We start from the raw sequence: 21,094 nt of genomic DNA, 5'->3' as shown, positions 1-21,094 counted from the left end.
AGCACTCTAATGAACGAATGAGTCAACTGTGCAACTTTGCTCAGGCCCGAGGACTCTGAGGTACAGCGCATCTCAGAGTGGGAGGAGATATACATGTACCCTTCTGAACCATATTCTTAAGAAACAGTGGCATCTGGACAATTCATTACATGACCATTATATTTAATCACTTCTCTCTATATGCTGTTTCAGTTGTAACAATCAAATTAATTTTTTAAAAGTGAATTAGGGAATTCCCTGGCAGTCCAGTGGTTAGGACTCCGTGCTCTCACTGCTGTGGCCCATGTTCAACCCCTGGTCGGGGAACTAGGATCCCACAAGCCGTGCGGCATGGCCAAAAAAACAAAACAAAACAAACAAACATATAAAAGTGAATTAAAATCACTGATTTTTATAAACTATTTTGGGTTTAACACTGACAAATAAATGTAGACAAATCTGATCATTCAGGGATTGATACTCATATCATTAAACTGGAATGCTTAAAATAAATGTTACCTAAAATAAATGCGCAGTATAAGTTGGGGCTAAAAAAACTAAAAGGGTACTGCTTATTTTAGCAAATAATTAAAATTAGTCCAGGGTTAGAAACATGTAGTCCGACAACTACTTGTTAAGGAAGCTGATTTAAACTGAGTGCAAAACTAAAGTAGTTGCATTTAGTACTAAATGTATATTATACCTATGTGACACTGGACATAACCTTTCTGCATCTCTTTTTCTTCATCTATAAACTAAGACAGATGAATTAATCAGTAGTTTTAGCCATAGACGCCTATAAGAAACGATAAAAGCTATAGGTCTTTTCCTCAGAAAGACACAAATACAAACATACAGACAAAATTTTACACACAACTTCAAGGTGTTCACAGACTACCCAAAGCCCATTAGAGCAGAGGTCCCCAACCTTTTTGGCACCAGGGACCGGTTTCGTGGAAGACACTTTTTCCACGGATGGGATCGGGGGTTGGTGGCTCAGGCAGTAATGGGAGCGATGCAGAGCGGCAGATGAAGCTTCACTTGCTGGCCCGCTCAACCTCCTGCTGTGCGGCCCCGTTTCTAACAGGCCACGGATAGGTACCAGTCCCGGTCCATGGCCCGGGGGCTGGGGACCCCTGCATCAGAGGATTCTGAGGGTCTACAGAATGCTCAGGTTAAGAATCTCTAAATTAGGGGGCTTCCCTGGTGGCGCAGTGGTTGAGAGTCCGCCTGCCGATGCAGGGGACACGGGTTCGTGCCCCGGTCCAGGAAGATCCCACATGCCGCGGAGCGGCTGGGCCCGTGAGCCATGGCCGCTCAGCCTGCGCGTCCGGAGCCTGTGCTCCACAACAGGAGAGGCCACAACAGTGAGAGGTCCGTGTACCGCAAAGAAAAAAAAGAATCTCTAAATTAGATTGATCTTAAAGTTATCTGTGTATCTAAAAATCTTATTATTCTCATCTAATACCAAACAAAATATATCAAGATCTTAAAATTTAAATTAAACAAATATTTTAAGTGAAAGAGCACGCAATTTACAGTAAAGATATAAGAATTTACACACGTACATCTATACATCTGTACAATTTGGAGAGACAGACGAGAGTTCGTCGAACTGTAGGATACCACATTCCATGAAGATCTGCTGGAGAAATTGTGGTCTGTGCTCTAGGACTGAGAGATTCGGTTGAACCTAAAATCCCAAATGAAGAAGAAGACATTTCACACACGGAGGTCTGTCTTATTTGCATAGCAATTATAAACTGTTAGTTCTCACTAGCTATCAATGGCTGGAGGTATCCATTTTCTCTAGCCTCGCCTTTAATCGAGAATGCCAAAGGGAACCTAAATCAGTGACAGGTGAGATTTAACACACTGAGAACGCACGTGACTACACACATATGTACACTCCAGCCTCACGCACTCAGCCCAAGTTGCTCTCTCCGAACTGTGATCGATAATCTTCATGGACTACATGAGCAGTATACACATACTGGAGAATACCATGCAGCTGATAAAAAGGAGACAGGTCTAGATGCCGTCACGTGGAAGCAAGCGGGAGGTGGGGGAGTGACAAGAAAACAAAGCACGTTAAGCAGGAAGATTAATCGAAGCCGGTCTGCCTGACAGCCTGCCTTCCATGTGCTCAACTCCATCACTTATAGGCCTACTTAGTGTATGTAATTCCCAAGTGACCGGAGCTGAGTGCCCATCCCCCCACCCGCCCCACCCAAAAGGTAGCCCCAGCAAGCATGAGGAGGAGCATGGGGGGGTGGTGCCTGAGCAGAGACACGTCTGTAACGGACGCACCATCACTCTGGTGGAGGGACCAGAGTTCACACGAGCCAGGAAAGTGCAGCTGGGACCATACTTTGGGACAAGAGGGGATACTGAAATATGGACTGGGTATTAGAGCACATCAGGAAACATTACTAAATTTTTTAGTGCAATGATGGTTTATGGTTCTGTGAAAGATGCCCTTTTTTTTTTTTTGGAGAGGTGCTGAAATACTCAAAGGTAAAGTGGCAATGATGACAATAACTTACTTTAAAATGATTAGCAAAAATATATACATAATACGATAAAATGTTAAGTATTGAATCTGGGTGGTGGGCACAGGGGTTCATTGCATCATTCTGTTTATTTGAAATTTTTTTAATAATAAAAGAAGAAAAGTAAATCCAAGCAAAACAGAATTCCTTTTTTAAAAAAAGAGCTAGAGGGAATTCCCCTGGCAGTCCAGTGATTAGGACTCTGTGCTTCCACTGCAGGGGGCCCAGGTTTGATCCCTGGTGGGGGGAACCAAGACCCCACAGGCCATGCGGCGTGGCCAAAATTTTTAAAAATTTAAAAAGAGCTAGATCTGCATATGCTCAGAAGGAGAACTGCTGCTTGCAGAGTGGATTTATGCAGGAAAGGGCAGAGCAATGTTGAGGGCTGGTGCTTTCACTTCATGGTTCTGTAAGCTTAGTTGTTTTTCAAAAGCATGTAATACTTGTAGAATTTTAAAATGCTCTTCCATAAGGCCTTACTTTAAACTAAGATACCTACGTTATAAAAAAAATTTCTTAAGGAAAAAGAATAAACTGGACAAATTATATCACGGAATACTCAGGAGGTTAAGTATCCTTAGTTGTGCTAAGAATGACGATATCTGCGGGATTCCTCCTTCAAAATAAAGAGCCAAAAAGGTACTCCCAAATTAAAGTTTAGTGTAATAAATGTATTTATGTAGTTCAAAGTCAGAAGTCAACTTACTTGTTCATTTTTTCACTCTCCTGAGAAGAAGAGTTAATAGCTAAAATAGCTGACTGGGGAGAGTTTATTTACACAGCAAGTCGCCAGGTAAGGTGCCTACTGGCTGCCTCTTCTGAAGAGCTGAGCAAACCCGGTAGCAGGGCTTCTGCATCGGCTCCCGCCGTGGGCCCCCACCACCCTCCCTCTGCAAGCCTGCCGCTGCCCTCACTTCTCCATGCAGAGAACAAGGCCCATGCGTTCTGAAGACACTCATCGTCGGCCTCCTCACACCGTGGGCCCTCCACCAACTTGACCTGACACTACTCCCATGACATGAACATCACATCACTTGAAGGCCTCACTTCAGAACAATCTCATTTTCTCACTTCTGACATACCCTGGAAGCAGGAGAAGTGATTACACTCGTTCTTTTCTTTTTTGCTCCCCTTGCCACCAGACTCAGAGCCTTGCTTCCCATCCCAAATTCCATGTCTATTCTGAACAGCGTTGACAACCTTAGGGATGACCCATATGGTTACCCTTGCCCGTCTCAACTCCAAAGACCTTCACTTCCATCCCTGCACCCCCTACTCCAGACACAGTTTCTTATGACTTTCTTTCAGAATTGCTTTCTACAGACCTTCTTATTACTCCAAACTATTCCACCTCTTAATCATGAAAACTCAGCATCCCACCCTCTAACCACAATATCCTCCCATTTCCTATTTCTCACCACTTTACTCAAATCACTCTGCCAACCCCTCCTCCTCTGGCTTAATCACACCCTCTGACCCCTCTGGCTGTCCTTCCCCTGTCAGCCCAGCGCACCCCCTCCCTCCATTTGCTCCTAAGACTCTCTCCCCAGACTTCTGTTACTGTCACTCTACCCTCTGTCCTGGATGATCTCATATGAGTCCAAAGCATCAAGGGTCCTCAGTCTTTACCTCTGAATCAGCTGCCTCTTTATAGCTCTAGAGCTAGTGCTGTGCAAGAGGACTCTTATGTGAATCATAAATGTGACACGTTAAAATGCCACATTAAAAAAGGTAAAACTAGTGGAACTACTTAGAATATATTTTATTTAATCTAACAGATCAAAAATCTCATTATTTTAACATATAATCAATATAAAAATCACTAATAAGATACTTTTTATTCTTTATTTCATACTAAGTCTTTGAAATCTGTTGTGTATTTACACACAGCACGTTCGGACTAGCCACATTTCACATGCTCTATGGCTCCCGTATTGGACAGCATAACTCTAGATACATTTAATACAGGTCTCTCGGTTGTTCCACATGGACCTTACTCAATCTTCCTTAGCCCCCATATCTAGTGCATCACCAAATTCTACTGATTCACACTTCTAACTATATCCCCCATCTATACACTTCTCTCCATTCCCCCCCATCAACGCCCTGGTTCAAACCACCTTTACCTTTCAGGTGGAAAAACACAACAACATCCTAACCAGTCTCCACAGCTCTACCAACAACACCTTAACGTAATGCCAGGCATGAGTTAAAGAATAAGCTTTACTGGGGAAAGGTACAAGGCCAGGGTTGGTAAGACAGAAATGTACTCTAGTCTCTCCAGTAACTCTTCAAGCGGCTAACTAGACCAAGATGTGTATTAGGACACGGCATGGGTTCTATTCCAGAGGAGGAAATTTCAGCTCCCTATGGTCTCTCTTCTTATAGGGCAGGCGTGATAAAACGGCTTTGTCAGATGGGGAATACTGAGGCTGTTGGGCAGTCTGGATTTGGGGTGTCAACTGTTACAGAGCTGACTCAGAATAAACTGATGATGCACTAAGCCTGGGGATTTGGGGGCAGCTGGGGCTCTTTAAAGCCCATGGAGTTACAGTACCCCCAACTCCCAGTCAGTCCCACATGGAGCTGAGTCTGAGTGTCACTCTTACAGCTGAGGGGTGAGGAGAAGGGGTGCCCTACTTCTCATCTAGCCTGTTGTCTAGATAACTCATCAGTTATCCAGGGTGACTCTTGGACAATTTTGTTCCTTGCCTAACAGGTACCCTAGTCCAAGCTATCCCATACGTTTCCGTCAATTTTTTTACCCGCGTCCTAGGCACTCAATACATTTTTAAAAATGCAAATCTGATGGTACAATTAGGTAGAATTTCAAAGTCCATGAGATTATCACCTGACACCTATCACAAGCTGGCCTGTTTTGCCTGCACCTTCCTGCAGGAACCGGTACCCAAACTCAGCAAACCACCTGACATCCCCAAAGCAACCATGGTCTTCCATTCCTGTATGCCGTCTTCCATGCGATTCTATCTTAAAACAACCTTATTTCACCTGACTCTCTCATACTCATCAACACTACAGCTTTCAGATTCCACACCTCTCACTGAATCAGCCTTCCTGCACTCAAAGTTCATCTCCCTTCACAATTCTGATGTCCTTTTCCCGTGGTCCAAGAGTGCCCTGTGCCTACCTTTATCCTGTCACCCCTGAATTACGCCTGTGGCTTGCCAATCTCCCCCTGCTAAAGTGTGGGCTCCTCAAAGGCACAAGCTGCTTTTCTTGCCTGAGACATGACAAGTCCTCAATAAAAGTTTATTAAATGAATGAATAAAAGCTGGAAGTTAAAACATCATGACATACCAGATTTTGTTAGATTATTAGGAGGCTCTGCTTCTTCTAACTGAACATCTGAAAACAAAGCTTCTGAAGGTGGTACCTTCTTCTGCTCATCTTTTAAACTCTGTGCAATTTGCTGTATAAAGAAATCAGAAGGAACATTAAAGTGTAGTTTTCAGCTGTGTTTAGCAATATGAACACATTTTTTCTATAAGGTAAAAAAATATATACTAATTAAAGGATAAACGAACTAATGAACTATGCCAAAACAACACATGGAGATGAAAAAGTTAAATTGGTACAGAGTGTCTCTATTCTCATAAAGGCATACATAGCCTTTTCTGAACCACTAATTTCAGAACCATTACAAGGTATCTGCTGAAGAGAGTCAAATATACAAGGCTCAGATTAGAAGCTTAATTTTCAATTTTACATTTAGAAACAAAGTATTCATATTTAAGACTGGGTACATTCTAGATGTCAGAAATGCTTTTATCAAGGAGTTGGCAAACTCAAACTACAGGTTTTCTCTTTATGTGAGAATAGCTACAGTTTGTTATTTTTTAAGCAGATTTTTAAAAATTATCTTATGGACTGAGACTATTTAACTCTTTTTCACTATCTAAAGAATATCATCAAATACACACAGGTCACTAACTACTAAGTTGGCAATGAAAATCCTACTTATTTACATTGGTTATAAAGGTGGAAATATACAGAAATGAAGGCCTAACACAGCAATCCCCAACCTTTTGGCACCAGGGACCAGTTTCATGGAAGACACTTTTTCCACAGATGCGGGGGAGGGTGGCTCAGGCAGTAATGTGAGAGATGGGGAGCAGCTGTAAATACAAATGAGGCTTCACTTGCTCACCCGCCACTCACCTCCTGCTGTGCGGCCTGGTTCCTAACAGGCCATGGATGGGTTGGGGACCCCTGGCCTAACAGACACCCACCTACTGCCAAAAAGAATAGCCAGAGAACTGTTTAGGAGACAGGTTCTGTATCAGTCAGGCCCGTCCTTCCATTCTGCAAACAGAAACCAGAAAGTATAGCTAATCCCTAAATGGCACACAGATGTCACAGCCAGATCACCTTAAATCCCTGACCTTCACCAAAAGAAAAACAAAGCAAATAGATTTACTGGAAGCAGTACACTTAAAACAAGAGGTCAGGCTTCCCTGGTGGCGCAGTGGTTGAGAGTCCGCCTGCCGATGCAGGGGACACGGGTTCGTGCCCCGCTCCGGGAAGATCCCACATGCCGCGGAGCAGCTGGGCCCGTGAGCCATGGCCGCTGAGCCTGCGCATCCGGAGCCTGTGCTCCGCAACGGGAGAGGCCACAACAGTGAGAGGCCCGCGTACCGCAAAAAAAAAAAAAAAAAAAAAAGAATCCACCTGCCAATGCAGGGGACACGGGCTCGATCCCTGGTCTGGGAAGACCCCACATGCTGCGGAACAACTAAGCCCGTGCGCCACAACTACTGAGCCTGCGTGCCGCAACTACTGAAGCATGCGTGCCTAGAACCCATGCTCTGCAACAAGAGAAGCCACTGCAATGAGAAGCCTGTGCACAGCAATGCAGAATAGCCCTTGCTCACCTCAACTAGAGAAAGCCCGTGCGCAGCAACGAAGACCCAAGGCAGCCAATAAATAAATAAATAAACAAATTTTAAAAAATAATAAAAAGAAAACACTCAGGATACTGGCCATGTGTTGACTAAATAAACATACCAAATGTATCACTAAATTAAACTGGGAGGGGGTATATAGTAAACTCAATCACCTAACATCCTATCAGACAGCACTATTAAAACAGGTATCCTATCTAGAATGTAAAAACTGATACAAAGGAGACAAGGAAAGGAGGGGAGGAAGGGGAGAGAGCACAACTCCCTAGATCCGGCTGAGAAACAGACCTGTTTATACCAGTCTGCCCAAGAAGCTGGAGCTGCTGAAGGCCCCCACCAAGAAGAAGGGGGCAGCCTCCTCCTCCACCAAGATACCTTCCTAAGGATACAGCCCCAGCAGAGGCCATCTCTGCAGACCCCTCCTCTGTGCTCAGACCTGTGCAGGTGACCCCATAGGGAGGAGGGATATGCTCCCCAGAGCCTGGGGTTGTGCCTCAAACTTTACTGTGGGTCTGGCCCATGGGCAGGTGATCAGCAGGTCTGAAACGCACTGACTGGTTGGCTTCCCAGGGTGCCAAGAACTCAGTATAGGCCAAGGCCGGGAGGATGCCTTCACCAAGTTCCTGTGTTCCCCCCTCACCCTTCCCATATCCAGTCTTCACTGGCTTAACCTGGAGCAATAAACCTGATTTTGTCATTCAAAAAAATTAATAAACAAATAAAAAGAATTTCCAGGTTCTAATTCTGTTTAAGCACTAATACCCTATGCATTATTTTAACTCTGTACAGCACTCAAAGAAAATGAAGATACATATGTAACTGAAAGATTAGTGAGATGTACCTAAGTCTTCAAACCATAAACTGGACACCAGCACTGTGTAATTTTGAGGAGACAACCACCAGAGTTTTTAATGAGAGAAGACGACACATGGTTATGTGACCATCAACTCTGGTGGCTTATATGTTATTAATCCTCTTCTATGCCACTTACCAAAAAAAAGAGAAATCATAGAAAGCACTAATTCTATTTAAAAATTGAGAAGACACGCTTCCTGGAAAAGGACAGAAAACCGAATCAAATGTTTATAAAACACAACTTGAAGGAGGGACAATCTAACAAATTATACCTGTTCAGTTTTTTTAAGTTTTATTTCCTATGATTTCATGGCAGGTTTATCTTGATTTTTGCATCCTGAATGAGAATTAAAAAGAAAAATCCTATTCTCACCAGTATAAAATATCGAAAAGTTGTGTGGGGTAGGGGAGAGATCAAATAAGGAGACCCTACCTCCATCATTACTAACTTATCAGGATACGCTAGATCTCCAGGAGCTGGTTTATAGCCTGTGATGTCTGTCTGAATGTAGATGTGGGTTCGGTAGACAAGTCGCTCTTGTACATCTTCCAACATCTGCTTTACTCCAGCTGCAAATGCCCCCAACTGTTCAGCTGATAAAAAAAAAAAGGTCAATCACCCATTCCTTCAGATTTAAAAAATACTTTCTTTAAACAAGCAAAAATGTTACAAAATTGTCTAGTAATAGTATAAACCACTCTTGCTTCAGGGACTGGCTGTATTCTATTTTGGTATGACTTAGTGACCTTAGAAAAATTTAATAAATGTCTTCCAATTTCCTCAAATTTAAAATTGGAAAATAAATTTGCCCTTACATCTTCTTCCTGGGACTCTGTGAAATAATTTCCATTATTAATGTGAATAATAATCTTATTTTTAAAGTGCTTTGTGTTTTTTTAAAAGGTATCTCTATAGCTTCATACCAATCCTGAGAGATAGCTAAAGCAGCTTATTACTTAGGTTATCACCCCCATTTTACAGATGGAGTCCCACAGATATTAAATGACTTGTTAACATTCTCACAAAGAAAAATGAATAAAAAAATAAAATGAGGGAATTCCTCAGCGGTCCAGTGGTTAGGACTCTGCACTTTCACTGCCGAGGGCCCGAGTTCAATCCCTGGTTAGGGAACTAAGATCCCACAAGCCGCGCAGTGTGGCCAAATAAATAAATAAAATGAGATATGCGTTTGTATAGAATTTCTTCATTCCTAAGATGCCATCAATGTTAAGACACACCAGTGATTCAGTATCAGCTTTCCAAGGGCTGGGGAGTTGGAGGCATTACACACTCATATAAATATTTACATTAATTTTAAAAATCATCTTTAATTCACAGGCATTAAAATGGGAGAAAATGTACATCTTAGAATGAACTAAATGCAATAGAATAAGAAACTCGGGAAGAGTAACAAACCTATAGTGTCTCTTAAGGAAAGTCAAAGTAAGGACAATAATTTCTGCCAGTAAAATGATTACCTGAAGGGTATTTTTTAAAGGTACCTAAGTATCACTAGGAAAATCATGTTTTTTATGACAATCAAACCAATTGTTAAAGCATGTATTAGATGAATAAAGTAGAGCTACTCCAGAGAATTGCTTTTCTTTATTTGTAATTTCAAAAAAGATGAATTATTACTATGTATGTATGCTGAAACAATTTCTGTTTTTTAAATTAAGACTATGCAATACAGTCAATTACTTTATGTACTCTGGTAATAGTGTACTAGAAATACCCAACCCAAAACTGATGGTCAGTTCTCTATGGATTTCAGATGCCAGAAAGAATAGTAGCTATAATTATTTTATTACTAATTTTGCCCAGATTTAAAAATTCTTTCCCCATTATTATTTAGTCACAGAATAAGGTGCATCTTGATTCAAAAAGAGACAAGGCATCAACCCAAGTTTTAAAAATGCTGTTTATATAGGGATGGGGGGAGGTACTAATCTTTTTCAGATTCATTGAGCCATAGATATAATTAAAAAGACCTTTGAAATGATCATTTCTACTTATTTACCATTATTCTGTACATGATCTTCAAGCACCTCGTTTTTAAGAATCCCACAAAGTTCCGATAAAGTCTCTAAGTGAATAACGTGAATGATCAATGGCCTGAAGACATCATACAATGACACACACAGTTTCTCCAAAAGTTCACTAAAATGAAAGAATAAAACATGGTTATCAGCAGTAATCCTTTCAGTATTTCCTAATAGTTTAAAAGTCACCCTTGATTGCTTCCAGCCAAAACAAAACAAAACAAAACAAAAAAAAAATATATATATATATATATACTGGAAAATAGTACGTGGGGACATTATATGATGAGAAGTGAAAGGCTGAAAGTAATTCTGTGAACTGTTTTTGCTAGAATCAATAATCAAGCTCAGAATTAATAAGCAATCCTCAACAATTAGCTGGCCCCAGCCGAGTGTCAATTTATTACAACTTGTACTTATGTTAGCAATAATTTTGTGTATGTCCTTTCAAAAACAATAAAAAATATTTCAGTAGACTTAATTTTCCTTTTATAACCTATACCACTATGAATCAAATGGTGACATTTTCCCCAGGAAAGATAGGTTCAAAACTCTTGAATACTTACAGACTTAGATAAACAAAACTCAAAATATTCTGGACATACACCAAGTATTTTGACAATTTTAAACATTTGAAAAGAAAAACATTAGGCTGTCTATACTCTTTATATTGTCAACAGTACTCTTCTATATATAGTATTCCATCAAAACCGTTAAGATATATTTGTCTCTTCCCCTTTACAAGAGTCATAATCTTGGAATTTTTTAACAGTCAAAACCACCAATATGAAGAACCCAAAAGTGACTGACAGTGGGTTTGAAAGACACTTTGAGAAAAATAAGGAAAAGGATTTTAAATAGTATCTACGTTTTTAAGTGTCCTTCATTAGTTAGAATCATAGAATTTTTTAAATAGAAGGAATTATTACACTTAGTGTAGAAAAAGGGATCTAGATACCAAGATAGTTCCCTATACAGGATTCTTACTATCATAACTTATTGTCTCCATAATTATAAACAATATGAAAGCATGTTGGCCTTCAAGCTGCACATTTATTTCAAAATAAATAACCACTGTCCCATCCAACAATATTCTGTTCACATACCCACAAAAGTTAAAACACTCCATAGTTAACTTTAGAATACTCCTATAATAAGCCATTACAGCCATTAGCGAATTAAATCTTAAAAACAAGAGTTAGATTCCGTGTACCACCTACTCTAATTTTGATGTTGGTTTTGTAAAAAATTCATTATAAAGTTGGTGCTCATCCTGGCATACATGAACCATAAAGGCACAGCCACTGCGAATCTGCGGGAAACAAACACACACCATCTACAGTTAGAGACACACAACTCCAGCATTTATGAAATAAAGTCAACATTTTATTTACAAAGAGACTATGCATATATAATCCACAAAACAGCTCCCTGAAGAACAGAAAATGGTTTTCTGCACAGTGGAACTATCGATGATTTTTATTTTCTTCTTTATGCTTTCTAAGCTTTTGACAATGAAAATTACTCTTCTAGTTGAAAAGTATTTAAAAAAATAATCTTTATTTTTTTTCTATAATCTGACTTAAAATCACACTAAACAAAAAAGCACTTCTGCAGCAAAAGCTAAGATTAATTTGTCTACATAAATCCAGAAACTTTGAAACCTCATCTTTGAAAAAACAATACTGATTTGTGAATCTTCATACTTCAAAAAATCAATCAAAATGAGAATATTTTGCCAAATTGAATGCTAATTACTAAACTAGATTTGTCATAACAGAAAGAAACATTATGTAAGTTTGTTGATATGGGGACCAAAACTTATTTACCCAAGTATAGTTTCTAGGGTATCATAACAGCTCAAAAGAAGGTTTAACATTAAACCACAACAGGCAGAAACTCACCAAGGCACAGTGGTCTCTGTTATTCTGGCTGGTTAACTCTGTTACAGTACAAGTAATACTAGGGCCCAAAAGGAGTTCCCGCTGATCAAGGTAACACTGGTGGATGTCATTTAGCAGTTGTTGGTATCTGATGAAAAGCAAATGAGATTGGAGTACTGTATAAACTTCTGATTTCAGATATGTAAATTAAATCCGATCTTAAATCCCAAAATAGGTTGCCAAACGTCCAAAGCTATATGGTTACTGCTCATTTGCCCACAATAAATACTAGAAATATTTATGTATATAAAGAAAAAACAAATCATAATGAACTACCATAACCTTTATCTTTTAAAGACAGATTTATCTTCCACAAGTAGTGATGTTACATCTACCTAAATGAGAAGGAAATCCTGCTATATGGGAAAAGATGCCTTACAAACTCACCAAGTCAGGTCTGTGACCCTGCTCCCCAAACTGAGCTGTGTGCTACAAGAAAAGTCTTGTACAGCATGCAAGGTAATTGCTCAGAAAATATCAGGGACATAACAGACTTGGCAAAATAGCACTTCAAGGAAGGTAATTTGGAAATTGAAGAACCTGTGGGTACTCACTCAGGTATTTTTTCAGATCGTTGTTCTATTTGTTCGATGAGAGTCTGGAATAAAGAAAAGTCCACTAACTCCATCTGTTTTAGTTATATTTTCAATTGCTTTCTGATTATAATAGTAACACAAGCTCATGTTAGAAAATCTGTGACTACAAAAAAGTTGAAACATGAAAATCACCTAAAACACAAAAAAAATTAATCACAGTATTTCAGAATATTTTCTTTCAGTTTTTGTATGCACACAGTTACCACATTTTTCTTTTTAAACAAAACTGGAATTATACTATATATTCAGCTTTGCGATCTGCTTTTCTTTTTTAAAGATTTTTTAAAATTTTTATTTATTTAATTTCTTTCTGGCTGAGCTGGGTCTCGTTGCTGTGCATAGGCTTTCTTCTAGTTGCAGCGAGCGGGGGCTACTCTTCATTGAGGTGCGCGGGCTTCTCATTGCGGTGGCTTCTTTTGCTGGGAGCACAGGCTCTAGGTACACGGGCTTCAGTAGTTGTGGCACACGGGCTCAGCAGTTGTGGCTTGTGGGCTCTAGAGCGCAGGCTCAGTAGTTGTGGCGTACGGGCTTAGTTGCTCCGAGGCATGTAGGCTCTTCCTGGACCAGGGCTCAAACACGCGTCTCCTGCATTGGCAGGCGGATTCTTAACCATTGAGCTGTATCTGGGATTACACTGATTTAAAATATTGCACTGGCTCTCTACTTTTCCTGAATTAGCATGACATGCAACATCCTCTGTGAGATGGTCTTTGCCATCTTTCCTTTCTTCTTTCCTATCACACCCTACTGAAAGTCTTGTGTTCCAGTCTTAAATGAGGTCCTCCCAAAATACAAGTCTTTTATGTCTCCACAACTTTCCCTATACATGCTGCTCTCTCTGTATAAAATATCCTTATCAATCCCCTCAAGTCTGCTATAAATCTATGTTTTTTAAAGCTCAAGTATCATCTTCAACTGGAAACCTTCCCTGAGCATTCCAGGAACAGCTAGGTGTTTCCTCCTCTGTGGGCTTAAAGCACCTCAACATACACTGCTATAATGTGGAAGGACAAAGCCTACCTTTCATTCAGGTTCATTTTCCTGGTATAAACAAAGGACCTAACATACATTAGCATTTCAAAAGGGCTGGCTAAATAAATTTCATAGCATTATCTTATTTATGTCAATAGACTTACTCTGACTTTGGGGGCAGCAGCTCGAAATTTCACATAAAATAATGTGAAGGCATTGTCTGCATTAGGTACAGATGAAGGATCCTAAAGAAACATGGGGGAGGATAGGGAAGGAAGATAATTAGCGAACAAATAATTATTCAGAAAATATAACACAAACCATTTCATATGGCTACTGCTTGGCCTATATACCAACCAAAAGCTTACAGAGAGAAAGATTAAATACTATTATTGCTACACATGAGAAATAATTATGTGGAGCTGTCATCTCTCTCTACTTTATAATTAAAATTTATGCTATGTTACATGAATTTTGGTGGTAAAAAGACTGAACTCAGATTCATACTCAGTCACTTTCTGAGTGTAGGACTTTGGTCAAATTACTTAACCTCTCTGAGATTCAGTGCATCCATTACATGGTGATAACACATATGCACAAAGGTTTTCCACAGCTCAGTTATACAGCACTAACACATAGTAGGTACTAGTACTTATTAGACATTAGTTTCCTAAAATAAAATTTTGCAAAATAGAAAAATTATATAGTCTGTTATGTCAGCTAAGAGCAATGTGAACGGTAAAATGCAATACAAAACTCAGCAGCTTTGAACTAAAAGCTCAAGATAGTCCATATTCTTTAGAAAGTAGGCTGAAAAAATAAATTATCTTTCAGGTTTTATTTTCTTAGGAAAGAAATGTGCTCAGTGACCATCTGATCTAGCTCCACTCTTATTTTCTAACCTAACACGCTGCTAATTTTCCACCTAGCATCTACTAAAATCTGTAATTGATTAATTTGTCTTCTTCCTTCTTTACTGATTATTTCTCCTGAACATAAGCTCCATGAGGGCAGGGACCTTGTTAGCTCCTTTCACTACTGTACAGTTCTTAGTACAATGCCAAGCATTTAGAAGGCATTCAATAAAAATACATTTGCTAAATACAGTAAATTAAATTATCCATCATTTGTAAAGAAAGAAATTCAAATTATCTATCATATGTAATTCTACCACTCAGACAGAACCACTTTTATTATTTTGGTGTATTTCCTCCTAATATTTTCTTTGAAAAGATAGGAAAAGAAAAAGTTAAAGTGAGAAATAGTTTGAATCTTATTTTATTATTTATCATATAGTACTGAATATTTCTCACACTGTTATATATTCTTTGAAAATAAGACTGTGACAGACATATATAATACAGGCATTTTTTCTTATTGTAAATAAAATTGCAACACATTTATTTAACAAAAGGTAAAAAAAAAAATTGGAGTTACTAGATACTAATCTCAGACTAACATTATGGAAAATAAATGAATTAAAAAAACAAAAACAAAAATCACCTCACCAGTTAACTCACCCTTTTTAATAACTGACTTGTGAGGTTCTGTAGTGTGTTCACTGTATATGTCTTCATGAGGTGCAAAGCTTTAGAAAGACACTGCTTAAACTTCAGTAAATATACAGGATAATCTTTAAAATTTGGCTGTAAAGGAAAGGGAAAGATTTACAAAAATGAAGCAAACTTTTAATGAAAACCAACCTGTCCTTTATGTAAAGCTATACAGAAAGTTCAAAAGAAGATCTTATGTAGACTGTAAGCTCCTTGAAGACAAATACTATGACTGTCTTGGTCATAGCCAAATTCCCTGTGCCTGGCACAAAGCAAGGGCTCAATAAATACTTGCAGCTTTTAGCAAAATATATTTTCAGTACCCCACAGACCTCAAGGCTAATATGTGAGGCCCAACTAAGAAAAGAATAGGAGTTGGGTGAAATAAATACAGCTATAAATCCTTGGAGGGCAGAAAGAGATGGTGATTAAACCAAAGGACGTGTCCTTTTATTTCCCCCCCCCTCAAGTAATACTTTTTGTTTCCAAGGAAGTATCTATCTAGCAAAACAGTTAAGTCAACAGTCTAAAAATCACTAGTCCTTTTAGATGGGATAAAGTTGTGTCAACCAGCCGCTTTTTCTATTCCAGGGGTTGCTGCAGCAACTGAAAGCATTTTTTACATCACTACTGACAATGACTAAGAATTTACTATAGTTTTTCTTCAAGTATATTACAGAAAGAAGTAATTAGTTTACTGCATAAGAAATGATATAATAGGGATGTTAAGATTTCTTTAAAACACACAGAAATACCATGACTTACATGAGATGATATGTATGTAATACAGTCATCTAACTTGGCCAGCATTGGTATAAATCCTTCACTATTCACAGACAGCGTGGGAGAATTCAATTTCTTTAAGGGAAAAAAAAATTTTACATTTTAAGAGTCACCAAATATACTCAAATGCAGCCCATGTGTAACAATGCAATAAAGAAAGGACTAATTTAAAAGAATATGGATTGAATTCAGTTTACTCCTAATGACCTTTAATGGGGCTCTTCACGAATTAGCAAACACTTTATACTCCATTGCACAATGTTATATTAAAATAATACATCATGTACCTAGATTTCCCACTTTCTAGCACTTTACAACATAAATTTTCCACTTTCAAACACTGGCGATCTTCTCAAGGTTAAAAGATTAACTACCAGTTACCATGTTCAGCAGTCATACTGAAAGTAAAATATAAATAAACATATACAAGTAGTACTAATATAAGGTAATATAAACATGATAGTTAATATTTAATATAATAGATAAAATGATAAATATTAAAATATATAAACCTATATAATATATATAAAAGATAAGTAAAATGGCCCAATTATTTCTTATCTTGATATACAAATAGTTTGGCAATGATTTATATTTCCCATTGCATTCCACTGTTAACTGGTTACTGGTTTTATTTCTAACTCTTTAGTAAACTATAATAATTTAGATTTAATAATTTTAATAACATTTATATGCAGTTATTATGATTAATTTATGAGCCAGAACACAGAGAAATATAATTTACACAGAAGTCTTCATTGTGACTACCTCTTTGGGATCCAAGAATCCATTATGAGGACTATACTCTTCCTCAAACTAAACATGAGATTAGTTTAAGAAATGTTTTAATTACTATTATAGAAGTACAACCATAGCAAGATTTAAAATGGAATATTTCTTCTTATAACCTTCACAGCTTACAAATATGATACTATAAGAGTTAACAAATGAAGAGATTTTAATAGCAAAAATACAATTTAAGAAGAACTATTATTTAAATCATATTTGGAAATCTGAACTGGTAATGGTATGTCCATCACTCACAAACAGGAATATCTTAACAACAAGCAAACTATTAAGTTAAAATATCACTCAAGCCAATTTATAAGGTTAAAGATTATACTCAGAATGGGAAATATAAAATAAAGCCACTAATTCTAGAAAAAATAAAGAACAATGCTTACTGTGTTAATAGTTTCCAATTCATTAAAATAGGAAAGCTTTTGTTGAATGTTTTCAGCCAGATCAACAAGTTCCGACTTGAATTTTTTAAAAGAGAAAAATCAATTATTATGAGAACATAAGAATCAACACTCCAGTCTCAAAATTACATCGAGGAGATTTATACTAGACATACAGGTTTATATTAGATATATGATTTCAGAATAATGCCCAAAGATTTCTGCAGTCATGGGCTAAAATAAGCAATGATTATTACAGTAAATTACATATCTTTTTATAAAATAACAGATGATTACCTTTTTAAAAACATACAAAATATACATAGATAAAATTCTGAGATAAGTATAGTAACTTAAATATTCTATCTTTAAGTCACAAGTTTAAGTGCAACCTAGATCTGTTCATCTTTTCATGAACCCCACCATTAGTATAATGACTATGCCTTGTTTGAAAAGTGTCAATAGGGAATTCCCTAATGGTCCAGTGGTTAGGGCTCGGCGCTTTCAGTGCCAAGGACTGGGTTCAATCCCTGGTCGGGAGCTAAGATCCCGCAAGCCGCGCAGCACAGCCAAAAAAAAAAAAGAAAAGTGTCGCAAATGTGAATATACTCTCTTCACTCTGAAACTGTACTGAGACCTAACAGCTCAAAACATACGAAAGCTTGCCCTTGCCCGTGCCCCTGCTGACATAAGCTTAAAAGCAGGCTGTCAAGGTAATAATTTGCATACTTAGCACAGGGCCTCATACAGAGAAGTGTTCAAAATATACTTGGAGAAATAAAGGAAATTAGAATTAAATTGTATTCGTCTATTTAAAATTAAATATTAAACATAGTCAGTCACTGACACTCTCTCCTACTCCAAATTACCTGCTCTTTCAGGAGCTGTTCACAGGCTTCATGTAGGGTTCCTGTCTTATTGGACACAAAAAGATACTGTTTCTGCAATGATTCCAGATGCTGAAGAGCATTGTTGACATCATTCAATATAGCATCACACTGCTCCTGAAACCCAGACAAGTAATCCCTCATCTGTCTAGAAAACAGAACCAAAAGGGGATTGGCAATAATATTTTCCCCCAATAAGCACAGACAATAAACAACAAGGTCTCGTTTTCCTCCAAATGCTTGCATTTCAGAAGGAAAGTCTGACCTATTCAAAAAGTTTATTATATTCAGAAATACAGCAAAAACTATGTCACAAACTGTTTCAGTACTTAAGAAGGAAAATGATTGAAACTATGAGCAATAAAAGGAATCAGCCTTAAAGCCATAAACTGGCTTTTCACATGTAGGGCAGTAAATCATGGGCTCAACTTTCAAAGACACCAGGCCCATCCCAAGGTAACAAGTAGGTCCATCCTTCAGGTCATGTCTGCCTTTGAGAGATGGTGTGATGTCATGGAAAGAATTTTGGACTTGGAATTGGAAGACTTGACTCCAAGTCCCAGCTCTGCCCAAGTCTCCATGACATTAGGCAAGTATTTAATAGTTCCAGGCCTCTGTTTACTCATTTGTAAAATGGGAATAATAACACCTTTCCTTATAGAGCTGCTATGAAGATTAAATGGAATCATACATCAAAGAGCCTAACACAATGCCTAGCAATAGTAGTCACTTAATTAATGTTAAATGAATATAAATGTTCAACCCACGGTCCCCAAATCAGCTAGAAACAGTACAGTCACTTCCCCCACGCTGTCAATATACACAAACAAAACAACATAGTTCACACCCTGCCTAGTTGGCCATCCCTAAAGTCTCTTGGGTCTCTCCCTCTAAAGAAAGGCAGCAAACACCTCTTAGAGTTCCTGACAAAACTCCCACTTGATTCCAAGCCTTTCTAGAGTTGTCTAAAATCAACCTCTGCCCCTCCTAACCTATTAATTACAATGTGACTTTTTTTAAAATCACACAACTTCCAATACCAGTTGGAATGACCCACATCCTTTCTAGCTATTCTTAAAGAAAATGTTGCTGTTCAAGTTTTCTTTGTACCTTAATTTTGTTTAAAGGCACAGATAACGAAATGCTTAAGATGATCTAAGAATTAGGACAGCCAACAAATATAAGAGCCACATACCTATATTTAGTTCCTTCATCCTGATCCATCTGAGTTTGTAGCTTTGCAAACCATGAGAAAAACTGGAAAAATAGGGTATTATGTTGTCAACAAAACTAAAACAGACAAAATGAAAAGTGGTTACATGCTAAACAGCAAGTCAAAAGGGTAGACACTAAGTCTTACTGTTTGGGGCTCAGACATTTATAGCTGTAAGCCAGGAGATGACAATTTAATTGCATGGTCAGTGTCTACATTCCAGGAAAAGCAAAGTATCTTAAAAACACGGGCCATTTTCAGAGTTAAATAAGAAAGAGTATTAACACGATAATATGTAGAAATAAACATTTCTTCCTAAGAAGCTAATGCCTACCTGCTAGTTTGCCAAATTTGAGTAGGTAACATAGGGCTCTGGGTAAATATTAATGTTATCTAATAATAATTGTGAGAATATAAGCTCAGAAATAATATAAAGGAGTGGTTTAAAAACATAGCTTTTGCATCGGCCAAACCTGGGTTTGAATTCTGGTCCTACCATCAAGTTGTATACTTAAAATGAGTACATTTTATTGTATGTAAATTATAACAATGTATTAGATCTTTTTTTTTAATTTAATGAGAGATATGCAAGTGAAAATTTAATCCAGAAGATCTTTTTTTTTTTTTCAAATAGTCCAAGTAAATTCACAGACATGGTGCAAGATTATCTTCTATAATTCTCAAGTGGGATTCGAAGTCAAAGGTATACTTTATTCTCTCAAGATACTACTCTTGCCAAGTACCTTGGCTTTCGTTTCCTGAACACTGATTGTGTGCCTGGCACACACTGCATTTACATGCATTATCTAATTTAATTCTCATAAAAGTCCTATAAATATATAATTATCTTTGTTTTACACATTAGGAAACAAGAGATCTGAGAAGATAAGTAATTTGCCTAAGCTCACAAAGATGGTAAGTGATAGAGGTGACCTTCAGATCCAGGTTGGTCTAACTCTAGAGCTAGAGCTCTTCATCACTTTGCAGCACTGCCTCTCTTGACTTAGTGCAGAGGTCCCCAATCTTTTTGGCACCAGGGCCCGGTTTCATGGAAGACAATTTTTCCATGGACCCAGTGGGGGGCAGGGGGGGATGGTTTTGGGATGATTCAAGTGCATTACATTTACTGTGCACTTTATTTCTATTACTATTACATTGTAATATATAATGCAATAATTATACAACTCCCCATAATGCTGACAGGAGGTGGAGCTCAGGCGGTAATGCGAGCGATGGGGAGCGGCTGTAAATACAGATGAGGCTTCGCTCGCCCGCTGCTCACTTCCTGCTGTGCAGCCTGGTTCCTAACAGGTCACGGACCACTACCGGTCCACGGCCCAGGGGTTGGGGACCCGTGACGTAGTGTATATGCAATTCAGCACATTTGCTTTATGTTTCACTTGGTAAATGCCTTAGCTCTGATTCTTCTTTTTTTTAAATTGAAGTATGGTTGATGTACAGTGTTGTGTTAGTTTCAGGTGCATGGCAAAGTGATTCCGTTTTATGCGTGTGTGTGTGTGTGAGTGTGTGTGTGTGTATATCTGTTCTTTTTCAGATTCTTTTCCCTTATAGGTCATTACAAAATATTGAGTATAGTTCTCTGTACTGTACAGTA

General features: G+C 38.2%; 1 protein-coding gene across 3 annotated transcripts in view; it reads right to left on the bottom strand.

Moving 5' to 3' along the window:
* COG3 (component of oligomeric golgi complex 3) overlaps positions 1-21,094 on the bottom strand; it is a 57,375-nt gene that overhangs the window by 26,483 nt on the left and 9,798 nt on the right. For 2 of the 3 annotated variants that reach the window (XM_033436779.2, XM_004274578.4), the window contains exons 3-15: positions 19,462-19,523; positions 18,249-18,414; positions 17,383-17,457; positions 16,181-16,273; positions 15,383-15,508; positions 14,027-14,107; positions 12,849-12,892; positions 12,256-12,382; positions 11,572-11,663; positions 10,330-10,469; positions 8,742-8,902; positions 5,850-5,961; positions 1,548-1,672 (exon numbers count right to left, since the gene is read on the bottom strand). In XM_033436779.2, coding sequence (XP_033292670.1) covers positions 1,548-1,672; positions 5,850-5,961; positions 8,742-8,902; positions 10,330-10,469; positions 11,572-11,663; positions 12,256-12,382; positions 12,849-12,892; positions 14,027-14,107; positions 15,383-15,508; positions 16,181-16,273; positions 17,383-17,457; positions 18,249-18,414; positions 19,462-19,523 — 1,404 coding nt within the window. Of the gene's footprint in view, positions 1-1,547; positions 1,673-5,849; positions 5,962-8,741; positions 8,903-10,329; positions 10,470-11,571; positions 11,664-12,255; positions 12,383-12,848; positions 12,893-14,026; positions 14,108-15,382; positions 15,509-16,180; positions 16,274-17,382; positions 17,458-18,248; positions 18,415-19,461; positions 19,557-21,094 lie in introns of all 3 variants that reach the window. The other variant, XM_033436780.2, reaches the window with a different exon arrangement.

Source organism: Orcinus orca, chromosome 18 (assembly GCF_937001465.1).
Source record: "Orcinus orca chromosome 18, mOrcOrc1.1, whole genome shotgun sequence".
In the NCBI taxonomy this organism is placed as follows: Eukaryota; Metazoa; Chordata; class Mammalia; order Artiodactyla; family Delphinidae; genus Orcinus; species Orcinus orca.
Note: the sequence above shows the minus strand (reverse complement) of the source record. Positions and strands in the feature narration are given on the sequence as shown.